Source organism: Callionymus lyra, chromosome 1, assembly GCF_982586985.1.
Source record: "Callionymus lyra chromosome 1, fCalLyr1.hap1.1, whole genome shotgun sequence".
Taxonomy (NCBI): Eukaryota; Metazoa; Chordata; class Actinopteri; order Syngnathiformes; family Callionymidae; genus Callionymus; species Callionymus lyra.
In genome coordinates, this window is record NC_141818.1 from 23,411,845 (window position 1) to 23,433,920 (window position 22,076).

Genomic DNA, 22,076 nt, shown 5'->3' on the forward strand with positions numbered 1-22,076 from the left:
TTCCTAACCTATTCCATTTTTCTGGCCCACCTCTGACCACACTAAACATGAAGGACATAAATGTTCTCTGAGCACTTTTTATTGAAGATTACAAAGCACTGAACTTAATAAAGGAGAAACATGGTAGAAGCTTGTAATTGTAAATCAAACTGTTTGATTTGAAAATGTCTCAGAGTACAAGACACACTGTAGATGCACGGCTGGGGCTTCTGAACCGTCTAAGAAAACTTTCACCACCTCTTGACTTTTGTATGGAGAGCACCTTTCCACCATCAACACTCTCTTTATCTTTCTTTTGGTCTCAACCCATTACTGTCCGCATATCCGTTTCTGCTCCAGTTTCAGCATAAGAAATAAATATGTGAAGTGCAATGGGGTCCATTGATAAAAAAAATATTTAAACATTTTCTGTATCTTGCTTCACACACACAAGGCAATCATACACACACCATTTCAAAAAAGATTGTGCGGCCAATTTGCACTTCACTTCTTGAAAAGAATCAGCAGGACAATAAAATAAAATTGAAATAAAAAATGTCTTAAGTCTGTAATGCAATTTTAAATCAATCTGTGCACAAATTTTGTTCAAGTGTTCATACAGATGCAAAAGGAAGAATAGTTGTGGTTGACAGAATATTTAGACATTAAAAAAAAAGATTGCAAACATTTTTCATCAGGGGCAACTGTTTTTTTTCATTATTTGAAGCTCTATTACGAAAGTTTAAATTGTACAAAACAATCAACCTCATCCATAGGTTTGTGGCGCTAAAGGTCAAAGTTCATCATGGCGTAGTGGCTCCTGGCTTGGCTGTATAAAAACACCCTCCATTGTACGCCACCAGTTATGTTGATTAGCCGTGTTCATGGCGTGGACCTCATGCTGGCCTCTGATGGGGTGGCCGTACTGCTCACCCGTGACACTTAAATACACGTTTGTACTGCTGTGCTTGAACCGTACGGTCTCATCACGCTCCCAGTTGACGCCGTCACACTGCACTGTCCACGCATCAAGATCATCGCCCTCACCGTTCTCTCCGAAGGCGCTTACTTCCTGTTGACAGAGAAAATAGATTTTATTTAAATTTTTTGGTGACTAGGTGTAATATCAAACAAACGTGTATGACATTTTATAGCCATATATAAAGATACCAATCGAGACATGGCGTCCATTCATCGTCCGACATTCCCCACATATAACATAGTAAATTGTTCATTAAAAAAAAATATTTAACAAGATTAAAATGACAAATTTCAACAACTGTGGGTAAAGTAGTTCATCGGCACATCACTAAATCCAAGTATGAACCACAACTAAACTTTTCAATAAATAGAAAGAAACTTTTGTAGACACCCAAAAGGCTCACGGTAGAATGACTTGATGATTTTATAAAAGGCTAAGAAATGGACCTCTGGCAGCCAACTTACCTGATTGTTGGATAAAGGTGAGCTGAAGTGATGTGTGTGCAAGTTTCGACCAGTCTTCATATGAGTGATACGAATTGCTTGTCCACATTTAATGGCTGTCCCACGCTGACAAGGGCGGTTGGGCTTGCCTCGGATCTGCCAGTAACTGTTGGCATCATCTGCAATTTCCACTCCCGTCACAGACTGCTGACCACTGCCTGCATTGACACATGCAAACACAAAACTGCGGTGAACTAACTGAAAGGCCTTAAGAGCCCGAGCTGGGGTGTAAGGCTGGATCAGATCACTGATGGAAGGAGGGGTCTGACCATGAGTAGAATTGAAAGTAATATTAAAATTGACCCTGAAAGAAACGGGCAGCCAGTGAAGAGTTTTAAGGATCAGAGAGAGTTCTTCTACTAGAGCGGGTCAGAATTCTTGCTGCAGAGTTTTGTATTTACTGCAGGCGAGACAGCTCCTTCTTGTTCAGATACCAAAATAAACTGTTACAATAGTCCAGACGAGAAGACACAAGTGCATGGATTACAAGCTCCAGATCCTTTTCCTGAGTTAAGAGATTTTTTCTTAGTTGAAGGAAACAGTTTCTGGTCAGTTTTCTGCAGTGTTGAACAAGAGACATGTCTTTGTCAAATACAACACCCAAGTTTCTCAGGCTCAGTTTGACAGACTGGCCTAAGTCACCCAAGTACTGACTCAACCCTGGAACATTATCATCAGGAGCAATAACCAAAGTTTCAGTTTTGTCCACATTTAGCTGCAAAGTGTTTTCACTCAGCCATTGATTTCTAGCAAACAATTGAGTAAGCTGTTCAGCCTCCGGGGCTCAATTGGATCAAATGAGCAGTAGAGCTGGATGTCATCAGCAAAAATGTGGTAAGAAACAATAACAACAAATGAAAGCGGTTGCAACTTGGTCAAGAGCCACCCAATCTGTAAATTCTGCAATGCCATAGTCAAGTACTTGGGCAATATTAAAATGTATCCTTAATCCTATATATTGTATCGTTGTCATAGTATTGTGATAAGGGCTGGGTATTGAATTTCTGTTCTTTTGAGGTACTCAAAAATATTCTGTAGTACCAAGTATCGAAACATTCTTCGTCTTTTGGTCGCCACTTTCGGAACACACAAGTGTATGTTGATTTTTTGAAGGAAAACTGATAAGTGCTAAAGGCAGAAAATCATTAAGTTGTCACTTGTTAGCAAGTGTTATTTTGCACTGAAAATCATTTGTCATTACGTTTCTGTAGGAAATCAGCTTGCAGTGGAAACGTATCAAAGCTGGACATTTTAGTGGAGTTTGTAATACGTGTAATGTCATTTTATTTTTGTTAAAATTGATCTTATGAAAGTGGCATCGAAAAAGTATTGTTAAGGAACCAGTATCAAGTAAAGCCATCAGTATCATTGATACCGTTATCGGAAAAATGTTCAATCGAAACCCAGGCCTAATGCCTATAGGCCTTTCTTGCACAACACACACAAATACATATCTTGGTTCCAAGTCTACAAGGGTACAACAGTAAATTAATTTGAAAACATTGGATCTGCTTCTCAGGCATTATTGTACGACATCAGCGTTTACAAAAAGTTGCAAATTAGTCATTCAGACGAAGGAGCAGAACAAGCTCCAACTGACGTAGGATGCTTTCATACTTGTGTGCCCAAGTTTATTCCACTTCTCACTACAGTCTCACACACAATTTCGAAGTCAAGCATTCTCTTTCTAACAGTCTTGCCTGTTTGTCTTTTTACTTTGTCATATGTCTAAATGAGAAGGACAGCCTTCCCCACTGCGACCCTACTGTGACCCCACTGTTTGGGGTCTACACGATTTTCTTTACAAAAAAGCTAAAAGACATATCAATGACGACATGTGGCTCATACTCACTTTCTCTCCAAATATATGAGTTGTATGAACCTCCACAAACCCGTGTCTCTAGTGGACCTTACAGGAGTAGGACCGACAGACAGATGGGTCATGTGACTGTAGGTTTCTGGTTATGAGTAATGTATAGATGCAAGATAAGACTTGACATATTAAGGCTTTTTTAAGCCTTTATTCATTTGTATACAGGTGTTCACAGAGCAGTACAGTATAATAGCTTTAGCACAAGATATTATACAGCCATCCATCTATGTTGCAAGTATGATGCCATTTTAAGGAGCCGGTAAAACAGAGAAAGAAATTGTGGGAAAGTGTAAAAATAAAAAAAATGTATTGTCAGGTCACTTAAACACTAATAGAAAGTCTGCAAACCCCCCTTTCCTATGAAAGTCTGTAGCTACAACTTCCGATGTCATTTTATGACAGGAAAACACAGGAAGTTTGAATTAAAGTGTGTGTTAGATGGAGGGGCATCCTATATGTCATGGGCTGGTAAAAATGACACCCGAGTCACTAAATAATAATGATTTATGTACGAGTTCAAATATTTACACCATAGAAGTGACTCGTTAAATGAGTAAGAAGGAAACGACCTTAATGTGAAGTATTATTAACGTACATGAGTTAAATACAGAGGGGTTTGTTTAAACACTGTGGCCGTCAATACACTTTAAAGGAATAGCATCACGAACAGAGCATTGACATGAGAATGCTCGAGAATTTCCGCATGTTTCCTCATTGGTGCTAGCTTAACCCACACATGTACTCGTAATAAATGTCGAAAACATTGATGAATTAAACTAAGGCTACAGCATCCATACACGATGTTCTGTCAACCATAAATATGACGTTTGAAACCCTCGTGTGTCAGAGATGTTACCTGAACCGTATTTGACGTCGTGAGAATGAAGCCGGACATTGTGCTTCGTGTTGAGCAGCTTGACGAGAGACCCGCAAGTGACGTCGTTGCCCTCCGTGTCTGTCCCTCCGCACACGGCGCACACCAGCACGAGCAGGAGAGCCTCGAGCAGAGCCCGCATCGCGACCACCTTCTCCATCTTTGTTGTCGGATCCCACTGGCGCTCGGTGACTGGAGGTCGCCTTCGATCGAGAGCAAACCGTGTCAGCCAATCAGAGGCCGCCAGCTCACAGCGGCGAGAGAGTGCGTGGACGAGTGTGAAGACAGCAGCTGGGCTTCTGTCACTGACAGCTTCAAACTGCAACTTATTACCACATCATTTAAATGCGTTTTGAATATAAGACGATTAAACTGTGAAAAAAATTCATAGAAACTAAAGTAAATTGATAAGCGTGATGTTGGATAAAATAATTACAAACACGTCTTGGATGGTTATTGTAAGGAAATGACAACTTTACTGTAATCAATCATCTAGATTTAACACACATTTCAAATGGTCACTTGATTAACTGATAATCTTTCATATTTAATTCATATTAAATAATCCTATTCTTGCATTGCATTCACTGACTGCAACACAAGGCCGAGGTCACAAAGCCTCACACACACAGAAAGATTAAACAACCCCAGACTCCCAGCAAATATGTGGACACCTGTTTGAAAACTCCCACTGAAAGACACAACAGTCCAGTAAGTTGCTGGGAACAAACTCTCTCTCTAGAAGTCAACAACTTTGGTAAGTTTCCACTACGATCACGTGCGACCGGCCATCTTAGAATCAAGTGTTTACAGTTACTGACCAATCCTACATGTACATTTGACTAGAGGCGTTAACCTGAATATTCTACTATAAAGATCCACCATTTTGTCTGATCTTTGCGTTCTGGCATTCGAAGACGTCTGCGATAGATCTCTCTGCTTGCTAGCGCCCGTGTTCACGTAAGTTTGTCTCTGACTTTTGCATAATTCACTAAACGAGCATTTTTCTTAAACTCATCCATGTGTCTGTCCTTCATTCCACCACCACGTACGAGGCTGGGGAGGGGTCGGTTCATCGGAACATAAAAACCCCTAACATTATTGATCAATGAAAGAACGCACACACAAATAAAACCGAGATAAACCAAGTAAAATAAAACACAGAGTAGTGGTGCAATGTTACTTGAGGACGAACTCTATCATACAAGTCAGTCATCAAAACTGTGGAGACAACATAGTGACAAACATAGCCCCCCCAAGATAATTAAGAAAAAGCCTGCACAAATAAATAGGGCCAAAATATAGATTTAAGTGTGGCCCCAACAACATGTATGTTTAACAAACAGATTGTGAAAAAAAAAATCAGTTCATAAGGCTTAATTTATCCTATTTATCAGCATGTTTGTTCTCCTTCGCCAAACAGTCCCACCAATGAACCCTCCTGTCGCCCCTTCATTGTTTACACCCCAAATGTCAAAATGGCGCCCCGCCACTCCATATGGTTTTCAGGCATCTAGGGGTCTGTCACCTTGACCCAGAGGCAACACAAAGGATACTTGAAACACATTTGTTTTCGGGCCACCTGATCACCTTTTCCTTAGAGGTAACACAAGGGTTAGCTTACCGTCCACATCAGTTTCACTGTTTTTAGAAGTTTCTGTATAATTGTTGACATCCAAAATATGTGTCTTATTTGAACTTAAACGCTGATATGTTTATAAATCACAATATAAACGACAATATTAATTTACTTTAATTTTGAGCCAACCATCCAGGGGGATAGATAAAATGATGCAATTGTTTAGATATTTTCGAAACATATTTAAAACCAACAATATACAATTATATTTATATATATATATATATATATATATATATATATATATATATATAATATTTATGTGAATTTGTTGGTGTAAGCATACTTTTTGCCCAATCTATAAAATACTGTAACATAATATAAACCTAACCTAACTCCAATTGCTCAAATATAAAATGTTGAACATTAGATGATTAGGTGATTTTTTTTTAACCATGTGATATGCATGATAGAGCAGTGCATCCTACCTTTTCATTAGAATGAAATGTCTTAAAAAATACCACAAAATGTATAATTTGTCTTTGTATTGGCTTAAAACATTTTTTTTTAGAGTTCATTACTTCATTACAATATGAAACTTAAATGGTTGGAAATGAAGGAACGAGTTTTGCTTTTAATGTGTTTTCTACAAATTTCCAGTTTACTAATAACTTATTCCTTTACCAGTTTGTTCAAAGCTGTTCTACATGGTCATGCACTATAGTTAGTAACTGAGTTCATTTAGCTTTTCTCCTTTTTTTCTTTACCTAGAGAGAAATATACATAGAAATATTGTATCATATCCTGTGGTTCATTGAAGATAAAAAAAAGCTGTGTATGGTGAGGTTGCATAGCCTTATTACAGATGTCATAAAAATAAACAATATATTGGTAATTGGTATGGTAGCAGCTATTTACATTTTGTTTTGATAACTTTTATAAATAAAAAAAAATACAGACGTTTTGAAACATGTAAAGGTTGCTGATAGATTATAAATTAAAGGAGTTTTATGTTTTTTATCTCCAAAAATCTTTGTCCTCTACTTAGACTCGGAGTGGGCGTGGCTAAAGTGGGCGGAACTACGTGCCGAGCTCCAGGTGGTAGTCAGGGATACTTACGCTGAACAGGTTAGATGGGTTTCGACAAGGGAGCTTTCATCCTGCTTATTTACCTGAATGAGCAGCACCCACAGCTAACATAAACTTCTACTGACGAGACATTGTTCTTTTTTGGTAAGTACAGTCTTATTATCACAACCAACGGTAGTTAGAGTTGCTTCAAATGTCTTATAATGCATCTTACACTGTCTTCTAGCCTTGGTGTTTTCTTCTTAAAAGAACCACGTCATAGTAAAACGTATTAATGTCGGATTGTAAATCTTAAATGTATATATTTTCAGCATTGAACTCTAAACTTTAAAGAGGGTTTAATGGCGATAAAGATTCAACAAACAAGACACTTTTTGTTTAACAAGTTATTGTTCCCCTTTATTCATAACAGACAGATCTAGGGTCAGTCCAGTAATTCAAGCAAATGCGCAAAAGTATGCACTAACTGTTTCAACAGATGTATGGTCCCAATAAACAAACGTTAAAATATAAATTAAATGATCTCTAAAAATGGCAAGCGAAGTGAAAATAGCAAATATTGACTCCCTTTTGACACTTTATTGACACTTTTCAAAATGGCAAAGACTGACAACCTTTTTTGATCACAGAAATTATTACAGTAACTCGTTTTTATAACTCTCTAAGTTACTGACTTCAATAACCCGGCATAGATGTACATATCTGTGGATGTAGCTAAGTTTTCATGGTCTACATTTTACTAAAGCTGATGTGCATGTTGTTAAGAAATATGGTACAAGATATGAACTTATATTATGTCAGGATTATCAGTATTTTATTCCAAGAAAATTGGTGCATGATACTTACAGAATTATAGAATTGACAATAATACTTTCACTAAGATGGTGCAGACTTCCACCAAGGAGGAGTGATGTGTTGATGAGTTTAGTTGTATGCTATGTTTTTTTTAAGTTTTCAGGTATGTTGCTTTAAGCAGCTAGGTGTGTTAGCAGAAACTCATAGAAGCCCTAAGAGATGATGAAAAATCCTTCAAAGCCAGCCATATGAAACTGCAGAAGAATATCAAAAGAAATGAATCAATTCATTGACCCACTATAAATCTTTCCTCTACATTTGGATTACAACACGTTTTAAGTTATTTTGAATGTTCTCTATTGTTGTTGTTTTTTCAGGGACTAGATACAGATGTCGGCTGGATTTTCTGGAAGCGTCCATCGAAATGACATGGATTCAGAATTCCCATACTATGATCAAGTTCCCCTGGGATCCTCATGGCAGGATCAAAGTTTCCCTCCTCCACCCCCACCACTCTTTGCTGGAGTATCATCACAAAGCTTGGAACCTCTACCCCCTCCACCTTTGCCTGTACAACCTGCAGTGGGACTCAATGGGCACTACCCACCCACAGAAGCTCTGTCACATGACAACATGGCTGAGCCCCAATCCGATCCCATGGATATAAAACCAGTTCATCGCTTTATTCCTGACTCTGTCAAGAACTTTTTTAGCGGGAACAGTTTTCGTTCCAGCAAGAAGAGCTGGCCGTATACCCCTCCTTCCTCAACGGTATCATCTAAAAAAAATCTTACAACGAGAGGGGTTCCTTGTTCCCCACCAAACTCAGCTCCTCCATCTCCAGCCCCTCAAAGCTCTTCTGGTCGTAGCTATTCTTCCCGAAAGGAGAAAGATGCTGTGGCACTGGGGGAAGAAGCTTTTGAGTCCGTGTCAATGATACCTACGAACTATTCAAGCCAAACCTATCAGGAGCGAGTGGAGGAGTACCAGATGCGTTATGCCTACATGAAGTCTTGGGCTGGATTGTTGCGAATCCTGGGCGCTGTGCAGCTGCTGCTGGGAGCTGCTGTTTTTGCTTGTGTGTGTGCTTATGTCCACAAAGACAACGAGTGGTTTAATATGTACGGATACTCCCAACCACAAATATATGGCGGGCTGGGTGGTGGCGCAGGAGCTTACGGTGCCGGAAGTTACTACACAGGCCCTAAAACCCCATTTGTACTTGTGGTGGCTGGTCTTGCGTGGATAGTGACTATCATTCTAGTGGTGCTGGGCATGACCCTTTACTACCGTGCTATACTTCTAGACTCCTCCTGGTGGCCTCTGACCGAGTGTGTGATCAACCTCATTTTGGCAGCGTTGTATTGTGGTGCTGGTGCAGTGTATGTGAGAGACACCACTCGGGGAGGGATGTGCAACATGCCAGTATTTAATAACGGAGTCAACGGGGCTTTTTGTCGTACTGAAGCAGGCCAGACTGCAGCCATTGTCTTCCTCTTCTTCAACATGGTGCTGTACTTCATAAGTGCTGCTGTTAGCTTGAAGCTGTGGAGGCATGAAGCTGCAAGGATGAGGAAGAAAGGCCTTGATCAGGAGGTGGGAGAATCATACACATTCTATTTTACCTTTCCAGAACAATTCGATTTTAACAATTATTTCTTTTTTTTTCTGACCATAGGTGGCTACGTTGTCAACATCAGTTCCTCTTTCTGTCGTGAGTATATGGTATATACTTCAGTATATCATGTCACAGGTTGAACTAACCAATCTGCTCTCTTTAATAGCTTGATGGGGGCTCCAAGGTGTCAGAGTGTACAACGCTTCCTACACGCTTTCCAGACATCATGGATATGCCCACTAACAATAGAGAGATTCAAATGCTTGAGCCTGAGATACTTCGGGGCCACATACCCGCCGGACACATCCCAAAACCGGTCATCATTGCTGATTACGTTGCGTAAGTACTACATTTTTTCAATAACCTTTTTTAAGCGCTTGAAAATCTTTTTGTTTCAAAACCTGGATAAAAAAAATGTGCAGACCACTGGTTTATTGACAGGTTTTACACATCCTTTGTCAATTTTTTCTCTGTCATACATTGGTGTCAAACTCAATCATGAGGCCAAAGGTCTGGTGTCTAGTTTTTGGTAGACGTTAAACTTGAAAAAATGGGTGTATTAAATGCTTGCAGCCCCAAAAAAACGACTGTCATTCTCACAGGAAATACCCACGCATCAACTCAGAGGAGGAGAAAGAACGATACAAGGCAGTGTTCAATGACCAGTATGCCGAGTACAAGGAGCTTCATGCGGAAGTTGAGGCGATGGCCAAAAGATTTGAGGAGATGGATGAAATGATGCAGGGCCTGGCATCCAGACCTTCCAGCCAAATGGTGCGTTTTGTTCTCACCCCTTGTCTCTCAGACAATAATCTAATGTATTCATTTCTAAAGATCTTAAAGGTTGATTTTTAAGAAAACTTTTAATAAATATTCATGTCTTTTCCATCACAATAGTTCAGAATTATCCTTTTGTCTTTCAGGAAGTGGAGCGCATCAATAACATTTTGGTGGAATATAAGAAGAAGAAAAATGTAAGTACAATTTGATTCAAATTATGTCAAAAAATTTGTTCAACTACAAACTCAAATTCTCATCATTCATTCTTTGAATTTTAACAGTAAACAAACAACTTTTTTGTTTAAAAGAGTAAAGATTGCATTTTACAAAATCTTTCACGGTATTTCCTTTTACCAGAGAGATTTTCACCTGTTTTCCAAACATTTTATTTTAGGTAGAACTTTATTGATCCCTCAGGAGGTCTCTTTTGGGAAATTGTTTGTTTTTACACAAGTACCTGTACTGTAGGTTAACTTAAAGAGAACATGTTCGTAAGAGGCTACGACTTGTATAATAATTCATCATATTAGTGGTTTCTCCATTATTTTGGAAGACTTTAGATGGTAAAAGATAATGTGTGTCATTAGTTGTTTTCTTAAATATTCAGTTGGTGCGCTAGCTTCCGCCTTTCTGTCTTTGACGGAACAGAATGGGAAAAGAATGCATGAGGAGGTCGTTTTTGTTAACATATCTCTACAATTAAACAAAAATGGCAGAATACCAGTTCCCTATTAAATAAAACGTATTTACTGTTACACAAATTCATCAACAACGTACACAAAGAGGTTTTGCATGAATTATCATGAGTACATGTTGCTGGCTTGTTGACTAATTCTGATGTCAGGTTGTTATCAACCATGCTATAATTTTTACCACTATTTAATATCCTATGTGAATTCTTTTTCTTAGTGAACGAGGGAATGGAACTTGTTAACAGTAATAATCATTTATTATGATAATTATGATATAGTCTGTATCTTTTAAACTACCAATTCTTGCAGAGGTACTAGTATGACTCTTTGTCCTAAATATATATAAACTATAAACTCTTGTTTTTGGTTTTATTGACATATTGTACTTTTTCCCATAAGACCACAGTTATCTCAACTTTTACGGATCCAGGTTTTTCCAGCTCAACCAGAGCCCTACCCACTTCTGACATGTTGACAAACTGGTCTCTGTCTGTTGAGTCCTATCAGTCTCTGAGAATGTTAGAGGATTGATTCAAATATGACTCTGGCCCAGCCAGAAAATGGCTTATATAGGTCAAACAGTAAAGGGCTTAATCCTGGTCATGGGCTTGTTATAAAATGTTCTATAAATCTTAAATTTATATGATAAGAAATCTGCCCTCTGCCTGGCTCATTTATGTGTTCTCGACCCCTGAATATGCCACAAACCCTTACTATCATGTAGTATAAATGTACAGGAGATCACCTACAGGATAAGGCCTATTCCAATTGTTTGTTTTCTATATAACCTTTTTGTTCTTCTCTCAACAGGATCCAACATATTTGGAGAAAAGAGAAAGATGTGAATACCTTAAGAAGAAACTATCTTACATAAAACAAAAGATTCATGAGTATAACAGTGACAAAGACTTGAACGAGGATAAATAAAGGAAAGATGTGTGAAAGTATAGAAGGGTGATTTTTTTTCCCCCTGGAAGTGAGGTTTACAGTCTAAATGAAGAATCAAGACTGGAGCATTAATAGTTATTAGCACACCATACAAAGCTAGATGCTAGTTTGAAATAATAATTGTTTGTTGTAGAATAATTAAAAAAATAAGCAGCAGTTACAGAACTAATAGTCAAGCGTTGTATGTAAATAGATAGCTGTTCGATCTTTACAATGTATCTTTCAACTGATATCCATAGTTGATACATGTTTTTTGATCTTATATGTTTTTGAGGAAGACATTTTTGTATATTGAAATAAAACATATTTTTTATGTTTTATTTCTGTGTCAGTGTCGATAATATCACACACTCACAAATTGCACATTCAGGGGTATAAATCATAAACAACAAGATGCTGTCTCGCCTGCAGTCAATAAAAATTCTGCAGCGAGAATTCTGACCTGCTCTAGTAGAAGAACTCACATTTCCCCGATCCTTAAAAAACTTCACTGGCTGACAGTTTCTTTCAGGATCAATTTTAAAATGTTGTTTCCTACTTTCAGAGCTAGGCTCCTCCTTAGATCTGTGATCTGATCCAGCCTTACACCCCAGCTCGGGCTCTGAGGTCTGTGGATCAGAATCTTCTGATGGTTCCTGAACACGCTTTTGGACCAGAGGAGAGAAATCCTTCCAGGCTGTTCCTCCTAAGCTTTGGAACGATCTTCCAACCCCTCTGTGTTTGATGGATCTACTGACTCCTTGAAAAAAAACATTAAGACATTTTTATTTGTACAGGCTTTTCCCTGATTTTTTGGGACTCCTGTGTTTGTCTTATGTGTCTTGGCTTTTAAAGCATGTATTTTAGCTGTATATTGTTTTTGATTGTTAAAGCACCTTGTGACCCTGGTCTAGAAAGGCGCTTTACAAATAACCATTACTTACTTACTTACTTACACTTGTCCTCAAGCCATTGCTCTGTTATATTTGCTGTGTGCTTGTCCTGTTGAAAGGTGAATTGTCGACCAAGCTCTGGAGCAGGTTTTCATACAGTATGTTTCTTTACACTGGTCCATTCATGCTTCTCTCTATCCTGACAAGTCTTCCAGTGCCTGTTGCTGAAAATAATTCCCACAGCATGAGGCTGACACCGCCATGCTTTACCCTAGGGATGGTATTAGCAGGTGACAAGCGTTCCCTGGTTGCCTCCAGAAGTGACTCTGGCATTCACTCCAAAGAGTTCTGTTTTAGTTGCATCAGACTAGAACATCTTGTTTGTCATGGATTGGGATCTTCAATCTGTTTCTGAAACAAGGAAGATCACAGCCGTGCAAACCAGCGCGAGGGAGGACAACAAAACTACTCAGGGAGTACTGTGGTCGGGATATGCTCTGACATCTCCAAACTTCGCCAGAGCATGACAGGGATGCGTGCGGACGTAGCCAAAATTCGTGAAGACTTGGAGAAAATCGCCACCGAGAATGAAAGAGTCCTTTATTAAAAAATTGCTCTCACACGTCCAACATATACAAAATGGACTAGATAATAACTGTCTGTTGACCGGACAAATTGTGATCTACTGTTAATAATGTGTTTAGCAATAGTGAAACAAGCGCTGATTTAAGATATGATTATATCCATGATTTCATTTCTTTACCACTACTTCTACCACTATTTTAAAGTAAATGGGGACTGGACTATCTAGATAAGCTTTTGCTTCTCCCGCTGTTCCCTTTCGGGACATGCATGTAATATGTGAACTACGATGAAATGTGATGTTGATGATCTAAACTGTCATGCCCGAAATAAACAATATTCATTAATTCATGCAGTGTACTGCTGTGACACTACAAGATGTTGTTGAGTCAGACAATTGGCTTTGGCTAACTAACCTCCAGAGCACAGGGCCGTGTTAGCTTCAGGATGTCGAAAATCAGATGAAAATATTCAGTCAGAGCTGCCATCATGGTAATCAGGGGCCAGAGTCTGGAGAAGCCTTGACTTCTTGATCAGGTTCAAGGGTTCCGAGGTTCTTTTACATCTCCTGATGTGGAACAGAGAAGATGGCTTGAACAGTCGCAGTCTAAAGGAATAAATAAATAGGCTTGATGTGCATAGACAATGGAATGATGAGAATCTAGTTGAAGAGGTGGGTGAAGTTGTGAGAAAAATGCAGTTGGACCAGCGTTATTAGTAGTTCTAGCAGATAAATCCAGTTTCCAGATCCTGGATTATAACCTCTTCCTGGGGCAGTCCAAAGGGTTTGTACTGTTTTTGCTCTCCTTACAATACTGACAGAAAGAAAAAAAATGTTAGTCCAGAAATGTAACAGTAATTTAATTAAAATTAAAAAAGACTGATTGCGTGAACAAAGAAAACCCAGCGATCCAATGTACATGATTTATATAAAATATATTTAATGATATACAACTGAGATGAACTGGATAGGAAAATTACAGCTTTGATGGAGTCTACTGACTCCTTCAAGAAACATTTTATCGACGTTTTTATTTGTTCAGGCTTTTCCTTGATTTTCTGGAACTCCTGTTGTGTTATCAGTTTTATCTTGACCTTTAAAGTATATACTTTATTGAATGTTTGTTTAAGCGCTTTGTGACCCTGGTCTGGAAAAGCGCTTTACAAATAAAAATTACTTACTTACTTACTTACTTAAGTATCAAGCATATTATTGGAAAGAAATCTAAAATGTGTATATATATATACCTGTATATGTATATATATATATAAATAAAACGTTTTAATTGAATTAAATATACACATTTATAGAAGTGTAGCTGCTTGAAACTGGTTAAACGAAGCTACACAAAGGTTTTTATTGTGTTTATTATTTAACAGGTGATCGAAGTGCTGCTCGCGGAGTGAGGAGGAGTAGTATTTGAGACATACAGGTTAGTCAGGTATCACCTTGGAGTGGGTGGGGTTCAGGGAAGAACACCTTTGTCCGTGTGCATCCGCGTGCGCAAACAAGGTTCTCGCGTCAGTCGGGATCACATCGATCGAGCAACAGGTAAGGTTAGATCAATATTGCTTGCATTAGGATGTAATTCATGCGCGTGTTTCTAGACAGTTGGTTTTGATGGAGGATTTAAAGTTGGATTTCTAACAACATGTGTTCAATTAATCATCGTCAGGCGAGTGAGCTCAGCAGACAGGTAGACACGGTGAACCCTGAAGCTGTGTGTGAGTGTCAGATATATTTACCAATAGTTTTGAGGCCAGTGTTTGAGGTGAGTCCAATGATCTTTGACTTCTCTAGCGCTTTGTTTCGCCACAAACAAACGGTTTATTTTGGATCAGTGCTCGTGCTCGTGTTACCGAGGAGTAACATGTTCTCAGAAGTATAAATGTCTAAAGATTTTTTTTAATGCAAAACGTTGGATACGTTTGACGACATTTCCCCAACTTAAATTGGGTGTTTCTGGCCCACCTGTTACTGCCCAGCATTTTACATTTAATTCTTCTTCGATGACACCCTGGTGGCAGGACTGCTGCCACTTCCTCCAGCACACAAAATAATTCGAGTTGTGAATAAATTACATCATTGTGAAACAACCTTTCTATGTATTTTAGATTCTCTAGTGTCACCTGACAAATACGTCTACCCATACTCGGGTACTATATACAATTCTCTTTTCATTACCTTTAAAAAAAAGGCTAACTAACTGTACATGTGTTTTTGTTTGTATTCTGACATTTATATCATAAATACTACATCTTTTCTTTTAAAGAATGGTCCAGGAAATCACCATACTTGCACAATGGCCAAGAAAACCGATTTAGTGGCTTTGTCTGACTTTAAAAATGTGAATTTCTCCTAGGAGGACTTAGATACTCGGTTCCTACAGCTTACAGTTGGATTATGCATGAATTGAAGTGTTAGGCCAAACAAGAGTAGGCGCTCGACGCCCAAGTAAACTTTAGCCTCTTCTGTGATGTGTGAATCAAGCATTGCTTAAATTTGACATGAAAAAACCCAACCTCTTTTGCAAAGGTTGTTTTGACAGACATTCAGCTATTTGACTATATAAAGAAAATGCACATAGTGTTTATGTATAGTGTTAACATCTTTACGATTAACACAAAAACAAGATGGAGATGTTATTGGAACGTCGCTCGGATGTAAAAATTCTTGTTTTTGATTGTTCAACATGTTATTTATGCGGTACATTTGCTGCATAACAAGTTAAACACACCTAGATGTTAGCATGCCAGCAAATGGCAAACCGAAAGGACTCCAGAGGTGGCGGCTCTGCTGAAGGCCACATTACTCAATGGTTTTACTATAATCCTCCTGTATACTTCTAGGAAGATGGCAATGTGACCTCAGGGCCCGGCCGACCTATTGCCTTAGTTTTCTCTTCATGTAAACATGTTTTTTTTTAAACTTTTTGCAGATTTTCCTGGAGTCTACATCATTGCTGAGAATTGTGTTTGAGTTCGGAGTTAAACATGCCGACCAAAAAATACAATGGAAGTGGAAGCAAACCGTAAGTAAACTGCTAACTCGGCTTTTCTTCAATTGTGATTTTGACATTCAACAATCTTTAGCTACTTTGAAGTCTGGCTTCTGACCATTAACAAAGTATTTGCCAACATATGCTTGACCTAAACCGCTTAGAATTAAGAATATTCATTCGTCAACACAGATGGTACTTCTCTTCTCTCTTTTTCATATGTCCTAGAGTTGCTTTCAATTCTAATCAGTTCACTGTCAACAATTTACTAATGCATGATTTCTGATATTTGTTGGTGTTTTAGTCCACATGGTGAACACAATTTATACACCAAGAAGGAAAAAAATATTAGACTCATTACAAACGGACAAAATATCTTACCATGGTGGAAAGTATTTTTCTATATTTCAAATTATTCTCAAGAAACAACCTTATAGTGTGCACTTCAATTTTAGAGCGATTTCATTCAGAACTAAATTCCATTATTTGGAAAATCTAAACGGGAAAAGAAAAAGGATTTTAAAAAAACATCAGTTTTTACCCTCTTGCCTGTAAAAACGATCACTCACTTCAGAATCTCTTTATTGTCATTGCACATATTACAACGAAATCTAGAGTGCCTCATACAGACGGTGCAAATTACCCAACTTATTTCAAGTAAAAAATAATGCTAATGCCTATTGTAATTGGGTCCTCCTCTCCTCCACAGTCACAGCAGCAGGCACAGACATAGTGAGAGGATGTCTAATCCTGCCTTCTCCTACTACCCTGGAGATCACATGCTGCACTTTTATCGCTGGACCTCCCCTCCAGGAGTCATGAAGATTCTGTGCATTATAATCATCATAATGTGTGTGGCCATCTTTGCATGTGTGGCCTCCACATTGGTGTGGGACTACGACATGAGCATGATGGGTCTTGGAGGTGGCACTGGACTGATGCCAGGGTACAGTTCCTCATATGGCGGTGGCTCATATGGCGGCACTTATGGAGGCACTTATGGCGGCAGCTATGGAAGTGGAATAGGTGGCAGCGGCACTGGCAGCGGCAGCTACGGATATGGAGGAGGCACACAGATGGATCCTAAAGCAGGGAAAGGCTTCATCATCGCAATTTCTGCCATAACCTTCATTGCTGTGCTCGTGATTTTCATCTTGGTGGTTTCCAGACAAAAGTCGTCCCGCTCACCAAAGTTCTTCCTCGCAGCCATTGTCATTTGTGCCATCTTGGCCTTTTTAATGATTATAGCTACCATTGTGTACCTGGTGGCAGTGAATCCCACTGCTCAGTCATCTGGATCTATGGCCTACAATCAAATTCGTCACCTCTGTGCCCAGTACCAGAACCAAAACCAGGTCCAGGTCCAGGGGATCTTCCTCAACCAGTATCTCTACCATTATTGTGTGGTGGAGCCACAAGAGGTTGGTATTGTTCTCTCTTTTTAATGTTGTCTGATAATGAAATGTCTTTTTATACCCTTAAAGTTTAAATAAATATATTTAAATGTGAAAATAACCCCTATTTTAAACAATGTCCTGATATTAATGCATAGACTTTTGAGTTACTGGATGGAGTACTTAATCTGAATAGTATTTTTTAGTTTTTTCTTCTGTGCTTGTCACAGTTTTTCCTTCAAAACATCAGGGTCATTGACAAAAGTGAAGAAGAAAAAGGAGAGTTGTCAGAATTAAGGGATGCCACCTTTTATCCACAAAATGTCAACATGAACCCTCAGGATATGCATGAGGAATCAGCAAAGCATCAGAAACGCAACCTATATATAATGGTATCACAGTCATTTCTATAGTGTCTCATTTCAGGGCTTAACTTTTAGTTTCAAACACCATTCATCTTGGTCAGTAGCTTTCCCATTATGGCTGTAAATCTGTTTTCTCCATACCAATATTGTATTTTTCTTTAACCTCAATCAATGTTGCAGGACGCCTTGGCTGTGGATAGATGATGAACTTAGCTAGAGTTTAAGTGCTCTGCAGCCATGTTGGGGTGAAAAGCTTTGAACTAATTTCATCCTGCTAGTTAGTTAGTTCAGATGGTAAGGGAGGCGGATTGTCAGTCTTGGCAGGGTATGACATATAGTCTATTGCACACAGCTAGAACCTTGGCCGTGATAGTTGCTGAGTATCACAGTGCACCTGCAGTCATGAGGTCTCTTTAGCTGTCCAGCATAGTGAAGAATGTGCTTCCGCACCAGGACGGGAGAGGGAAGTCTAGGCCCCTTTAGTCCCAGTTTATTGAGGTTTGGAAGATGGATGGAACGATAAAATGGAGAAATTTACAAAAAACAACCGTATGTGATGAGGTCGAAGCTCATTAAACAACCCATTCTGTTTTAATTCATTTTCCAATGACGAATGTTTCGTCATCCATTTTTTTTTTCTCCAAGGTTGGTTCATGTAATCATCAATGAAGTTTGAAAGCATCAATCTGTTCTGAATTTAATCTTTTGCAAGACCTTCTACGATGTTTCCTGTCTGTCAAAGAATGCCATTAACTCTGTGTCCTCTCGTCAAGGCCATCGCTATTGTCCTGGGCTTCCTGGTGTTCGTGGGGTTGATCATCCTACTGGTGTTTGCTGTCAAGACTCGATCCAACATCCGTCGCTGGGGTGGAGAAAACATTCTGTGGGAGGAAGTGAAGGTGATCAGTGACCCGCGTCACAGTGTTGGAGAGTGGGTGAGTGTGCAAGACTAGTTGAACGGGTCAAACGGGGACTTATTCAAAGAATTTGAAAGTAGTTTTTCAAATGATACTTAAATTATTTATAATTAAATGTAAGCGATAAAATAGTTGAAATGTAAATTACCTTACATTTATCAATGATACTCATCAGCAGTCAAAACTATTTGATTTGGTACACTGTCATCACTGAGTTTCAGTGAACGATGACGTGTCAACAAATGCAGTTTCACCTGCAGTTTCTGGGTGTGGCCTCATGACCTGCCACATCACCAAGATGAAGAAAATCATCAAAGTTGTAACATAAACGGTCTGAAATGGAAAAATAACTCTCTGTGTCTAATCAGAGTTGAAGAAAACGGCACGAATAAAAGTGTCAATAGCCTTTCTGGTGCTCCTGATCGAACTTTTCTAGTGTTGAGCTGTTTATGCGGGAGCTGAGAGACTCTGTCAGAACAATAGGTGAAGCTACCGAACTGGTTCTACCTGGAGAATGGAGACGAAGTGAATATTTACACTTCAGAAGAAAGTGGGTCATTGAAGCGAATGAGACTTCCCCAAGAAGCACAGTAAAGCTGTAAGTGTGTGTAACGTCTCTCCTGCTCCAGGTCAACAACGTGTCGGGTGAACCAGAGGTGATGCTTAACGACTATAACCCTAAAGTTGGGAATTCCATGGACTATCTGGAAAAGCTTGACAACAACAGACCAATTTATCTGCCAGGGTAAGACATACTTTGCTGTGGCATTTCTTTTATTTCCAATGACAGACGTGTTGAATAAGACTTAACATTCTAGAGCTGCAGGAATAATGTATTTAAGGACTACTAGTTATTCTATTGATGTTGATTAATTAATAGTTACAAATTACTTCCCATGATGTGATTTGAAATGTTATAGAAATTATTCAGAGTTAGTTCAAGTTTCACTTTAATCTGATCTTAACTTCAAGTTTATTATTAACCCGCGTGTTGCCTCTGAGTCAAGGTGACCCAATGGCCCGAAAATAAATATGTTTGAGGTATCCCTTGTATTGTCTCTGGGTCAAGGTGAACGACCTCCCTGGTTTCCAGAAATACATATGCAGTGGTGGAGGTTGTTCACCTTGACCCGAAGCAACACGAGCGATAAGCACGCAAGCACAAACACACATTGAACATGAGCAGTCATCTCTTCTTCATTCACATAAGCGTGAAGCCACGTAACGGGCATCTGGCAAATCCCGGTTATAATTTGTATCAACTCCCAAACACAAAAATGTGTATTAACACGAAGACATTCCCTGTGCCAGTGACTCGGACATCAACAGTTCTCTGGATGGAATAAGAGGCAAATCAAAGGATTACGGTGGTGCAGATTCTGGAGATGAGTTGGAGGAAGTGGATTTCAGCGGGTGAGTTTTTCAGACATCATTTTATGATAAACTGGGGACATTTCTAACAAATGTGTGATTCTGCAGCTCATTTCCCTCCATTTTGGATGAGCAAGAGCGGTTGAACTACAAGCTGGAGTTTGACAACGACCACTATGAATACAAGGGTCTTCAAGCGGAGTTGGACAACATTAACCACAAACTCGAAGACATGAACCACAAACTTGACCGACACCAGGAAGGCAGTCCATTGTACCATGTAAGTTCGTTTTTTGGTGGTTTATTTTGAAAGAAATGAACACAACATATTTGCTGATTAATCTTTTAATAAGCTCTATAGAGAAAATGTAGAAAAGTGTATGTTGTTCCAGAATTCGAGTTTAAATAACATATTGATTCCAAGTGTATAATGTATGTTGTGAACCTGATCTCATTTAATTGTCTTAAAATATGCTTTAATAAAAGTGATAGATGGATGGATAAAACTTTATTGATTATTGTTAAAATCTCACTGTTAATTTAATGTTTATGTTTAAATGTATTATTCAAATTCCATGTTATTATTTATCTAAGAAACCATATTGATGTCTTTTGAAAACCAATCTCAAGACTTGTCAATTGGTTAAGTGTAACTTATCTTAAACAATTAATGTTTTTTTTGTTAGACCAGTAATGTCCATACTGTCCAACATCACTATCATGTGAACTGAAACATGTCACTCACGTGCTATTGATACTCTTTTCTAACAGGAGTTGATGGAAGAGTACACCAGGCTAAGGAACCTAAAAAAGGTAAACGGAAAACGTAAATGCTTGTATTTAATGCAACCTGCTTAATTTCGCCTTTGTTTTGTTGTTTCCACAGACATCCGACTACCAGACCAAGAAAAGACGTTGTAAATATCTGAAGATCAAACTGTCTCACATCAAGGGTAAAATCAGTGAATATGATCGTCGACTGTGAACTCTCAACTGAAAAATGTTCACACAATTTTTCTGGAGTTGATATCAAATTTAATCTTTACATTAGAGAACCTTTTTTTTAAAATAATTTTAATCATTGTTGTTTTTAATAGCATGAACATTTAACATTTTTGCTTTTATTTATTTATGGATTTTACAATGACAAGCGTAGATGAAGTGTAAATCGGAAGGATCATCCTTGCTACTGTGCAACAGCTTAATTCAGCTTTTATGAAGTTATTTTTGAAGCTTTTTAAATGTGATTTTACTATTCATTTTCCTTAAATGCTTTGGGTTTTTGCCTTGCAATGTGTAAATACAACCTGATGTTTGTTGTGAAAGTGTCTATTAAAAACATGAATTACTCTTTTCTAATCTTGCTCTTTTAATTGCTGATGGATCAGCTGGTTATCACGTGTTTAGCAGCAACAATATGTTTTTTACTAATTGCAAAAATAAACTCATTCTAATTTCAACTTTACAAAATAAAGTTATTTAAATGTTAAATATTTAGGTTCATGGACCGCTTGATATTCTTTTGGTAAAATCTATTTTTCAGTTGGCTCTACTGTTCTAGAACAGAGTTTAGGCCTTAACTTGGATGACAGATATTTCTGGAGCGCCCTCTAGTAGTGGTCCCCAGTATACCCAACATAACGAAACTACAAGGACCCGAATATTTACTATCTAGTATACTGGATTAAATAAGTTAAACATGATAGGTACATTTAATAAGATTTGTAAAAAAAAAACAAAAAAAACTCAGGTAATAGTCCATGCTGACATGCTAGCATCAGTGTTTATTGAACATCACTGATGAGAATCTGATCCTACACACCCCAAAGACACTCTGCTGCTGGATACACAGGCCAATGCACAC

The 22,076-nt window shown here is 38.5% G+C and overlaps 2 protein-coding genes across 2 annotated transcripts; one reads left to right on the plus strand and one right to left on the minus strand.

The window, feature by feature from the left end:
- Positions 1-61: 61 nt before the first annotated feature.
- Positions 62-4,424, minus strand: sdf2l1 (stromal cell-derived factor 2-like 1). The gene is made up of 3 exons (XM_087797816.1): positions 4,194-4,424; positions 1,426-1,622; positions 62-1,051 (listed from the first exon to the last, which is right to left on the minus strand). Exons 1-3 carry the CDS (start codon positions 4,369-4,371, stop codon positions 773-775), a joined length of 654 nt encoding a protein of 217 aa, XP_087653942.1. The 5' UTR covers positions 4,372-4,424; the 3' UTR covers positions 62-772.
- Positions 4,425-6,879: 2,455 nt separating this feature from the next.
- Positions 6,880-21,566, plus strand: LOC148088573 (MARVEL domain-containing protein 2-like). Its single transcript, XM_087786932.1, has 14 exons — positions 6,880-7,023; positions 8,052-9,270; positions 9,353-9,388; positions 9,459-9,631; positions 9,895-10,066; positions 10,216-10,266; positions 11,575-11,687; positions 16,875-17,586; positions 18,698-18,859; positions 19,471-19,586; positions 20,153-20,254; positions 20,321-20,492; positions 20,984-21,025; positions 21,099-21,566. Exons 2-14 carry the CDS (start codon positions 8,065-8,067, stop codon positions 21,195-21,197), a joined length of 3,156 nt encoding a protein of 1,051 aa, XP_087643058.1. The 5' UTR covers positions 6,880-7,023; positions 8,052-8,064; the 3' UTR covers positions 21,198-21,566.
- The last annotated feature ends 510 nt before the right edge of the window (positions 21,567-22,076 follow it).

Excerpts from the sequence above, each read along its gene's own strand:
- sdf2l1 (XM_087797816.1), bottom strand. The coding sequence starts at position 4,371 with ATGGAGAAGGTGGTCGCGATGCGGGCTCTGCTCGAGGCTCTCCTGCTC. Across the intron at positions 1,623-4,193 it reads CGACGTCAAATACGGTTCAG|GCAGTGGTCAGCAGTCTGTG; the intron begins GTAACATCTCTG and ends GTGTCAATGCAG. Across the intron at positions 1,052-1,425 it reads CACCTTTATCCAACAATCAG|GAAGTAAGCGCCTTCGGAGA; the intron begins GTAAGTTGGCTG and ends CTCTGTCAACAG.
- LOC148088573 (XM_087786932.1), top strand. The coding sequence starts at position 8,065 with ATGTCGGCTGGATTTTCTGGAAGCGTCCATCGAAATGACATGGATTCA. Across the intron at positions 11,688-16,874 it reads AAAGACTTGAACGAGGATAA|TCACAGCAGCAGGCACAGAC; the intron begins ATAAAGGAAAGA and ends TCTCCTCCACAG. Across the intron at positions 20,493-20,983 it reads AAGGCAGTCCATTGTACCAT|GAGTTGATGGAAGAGTACAC; the intron begins GTAAGTTCGTTT and ends CTTTTCTAACAG.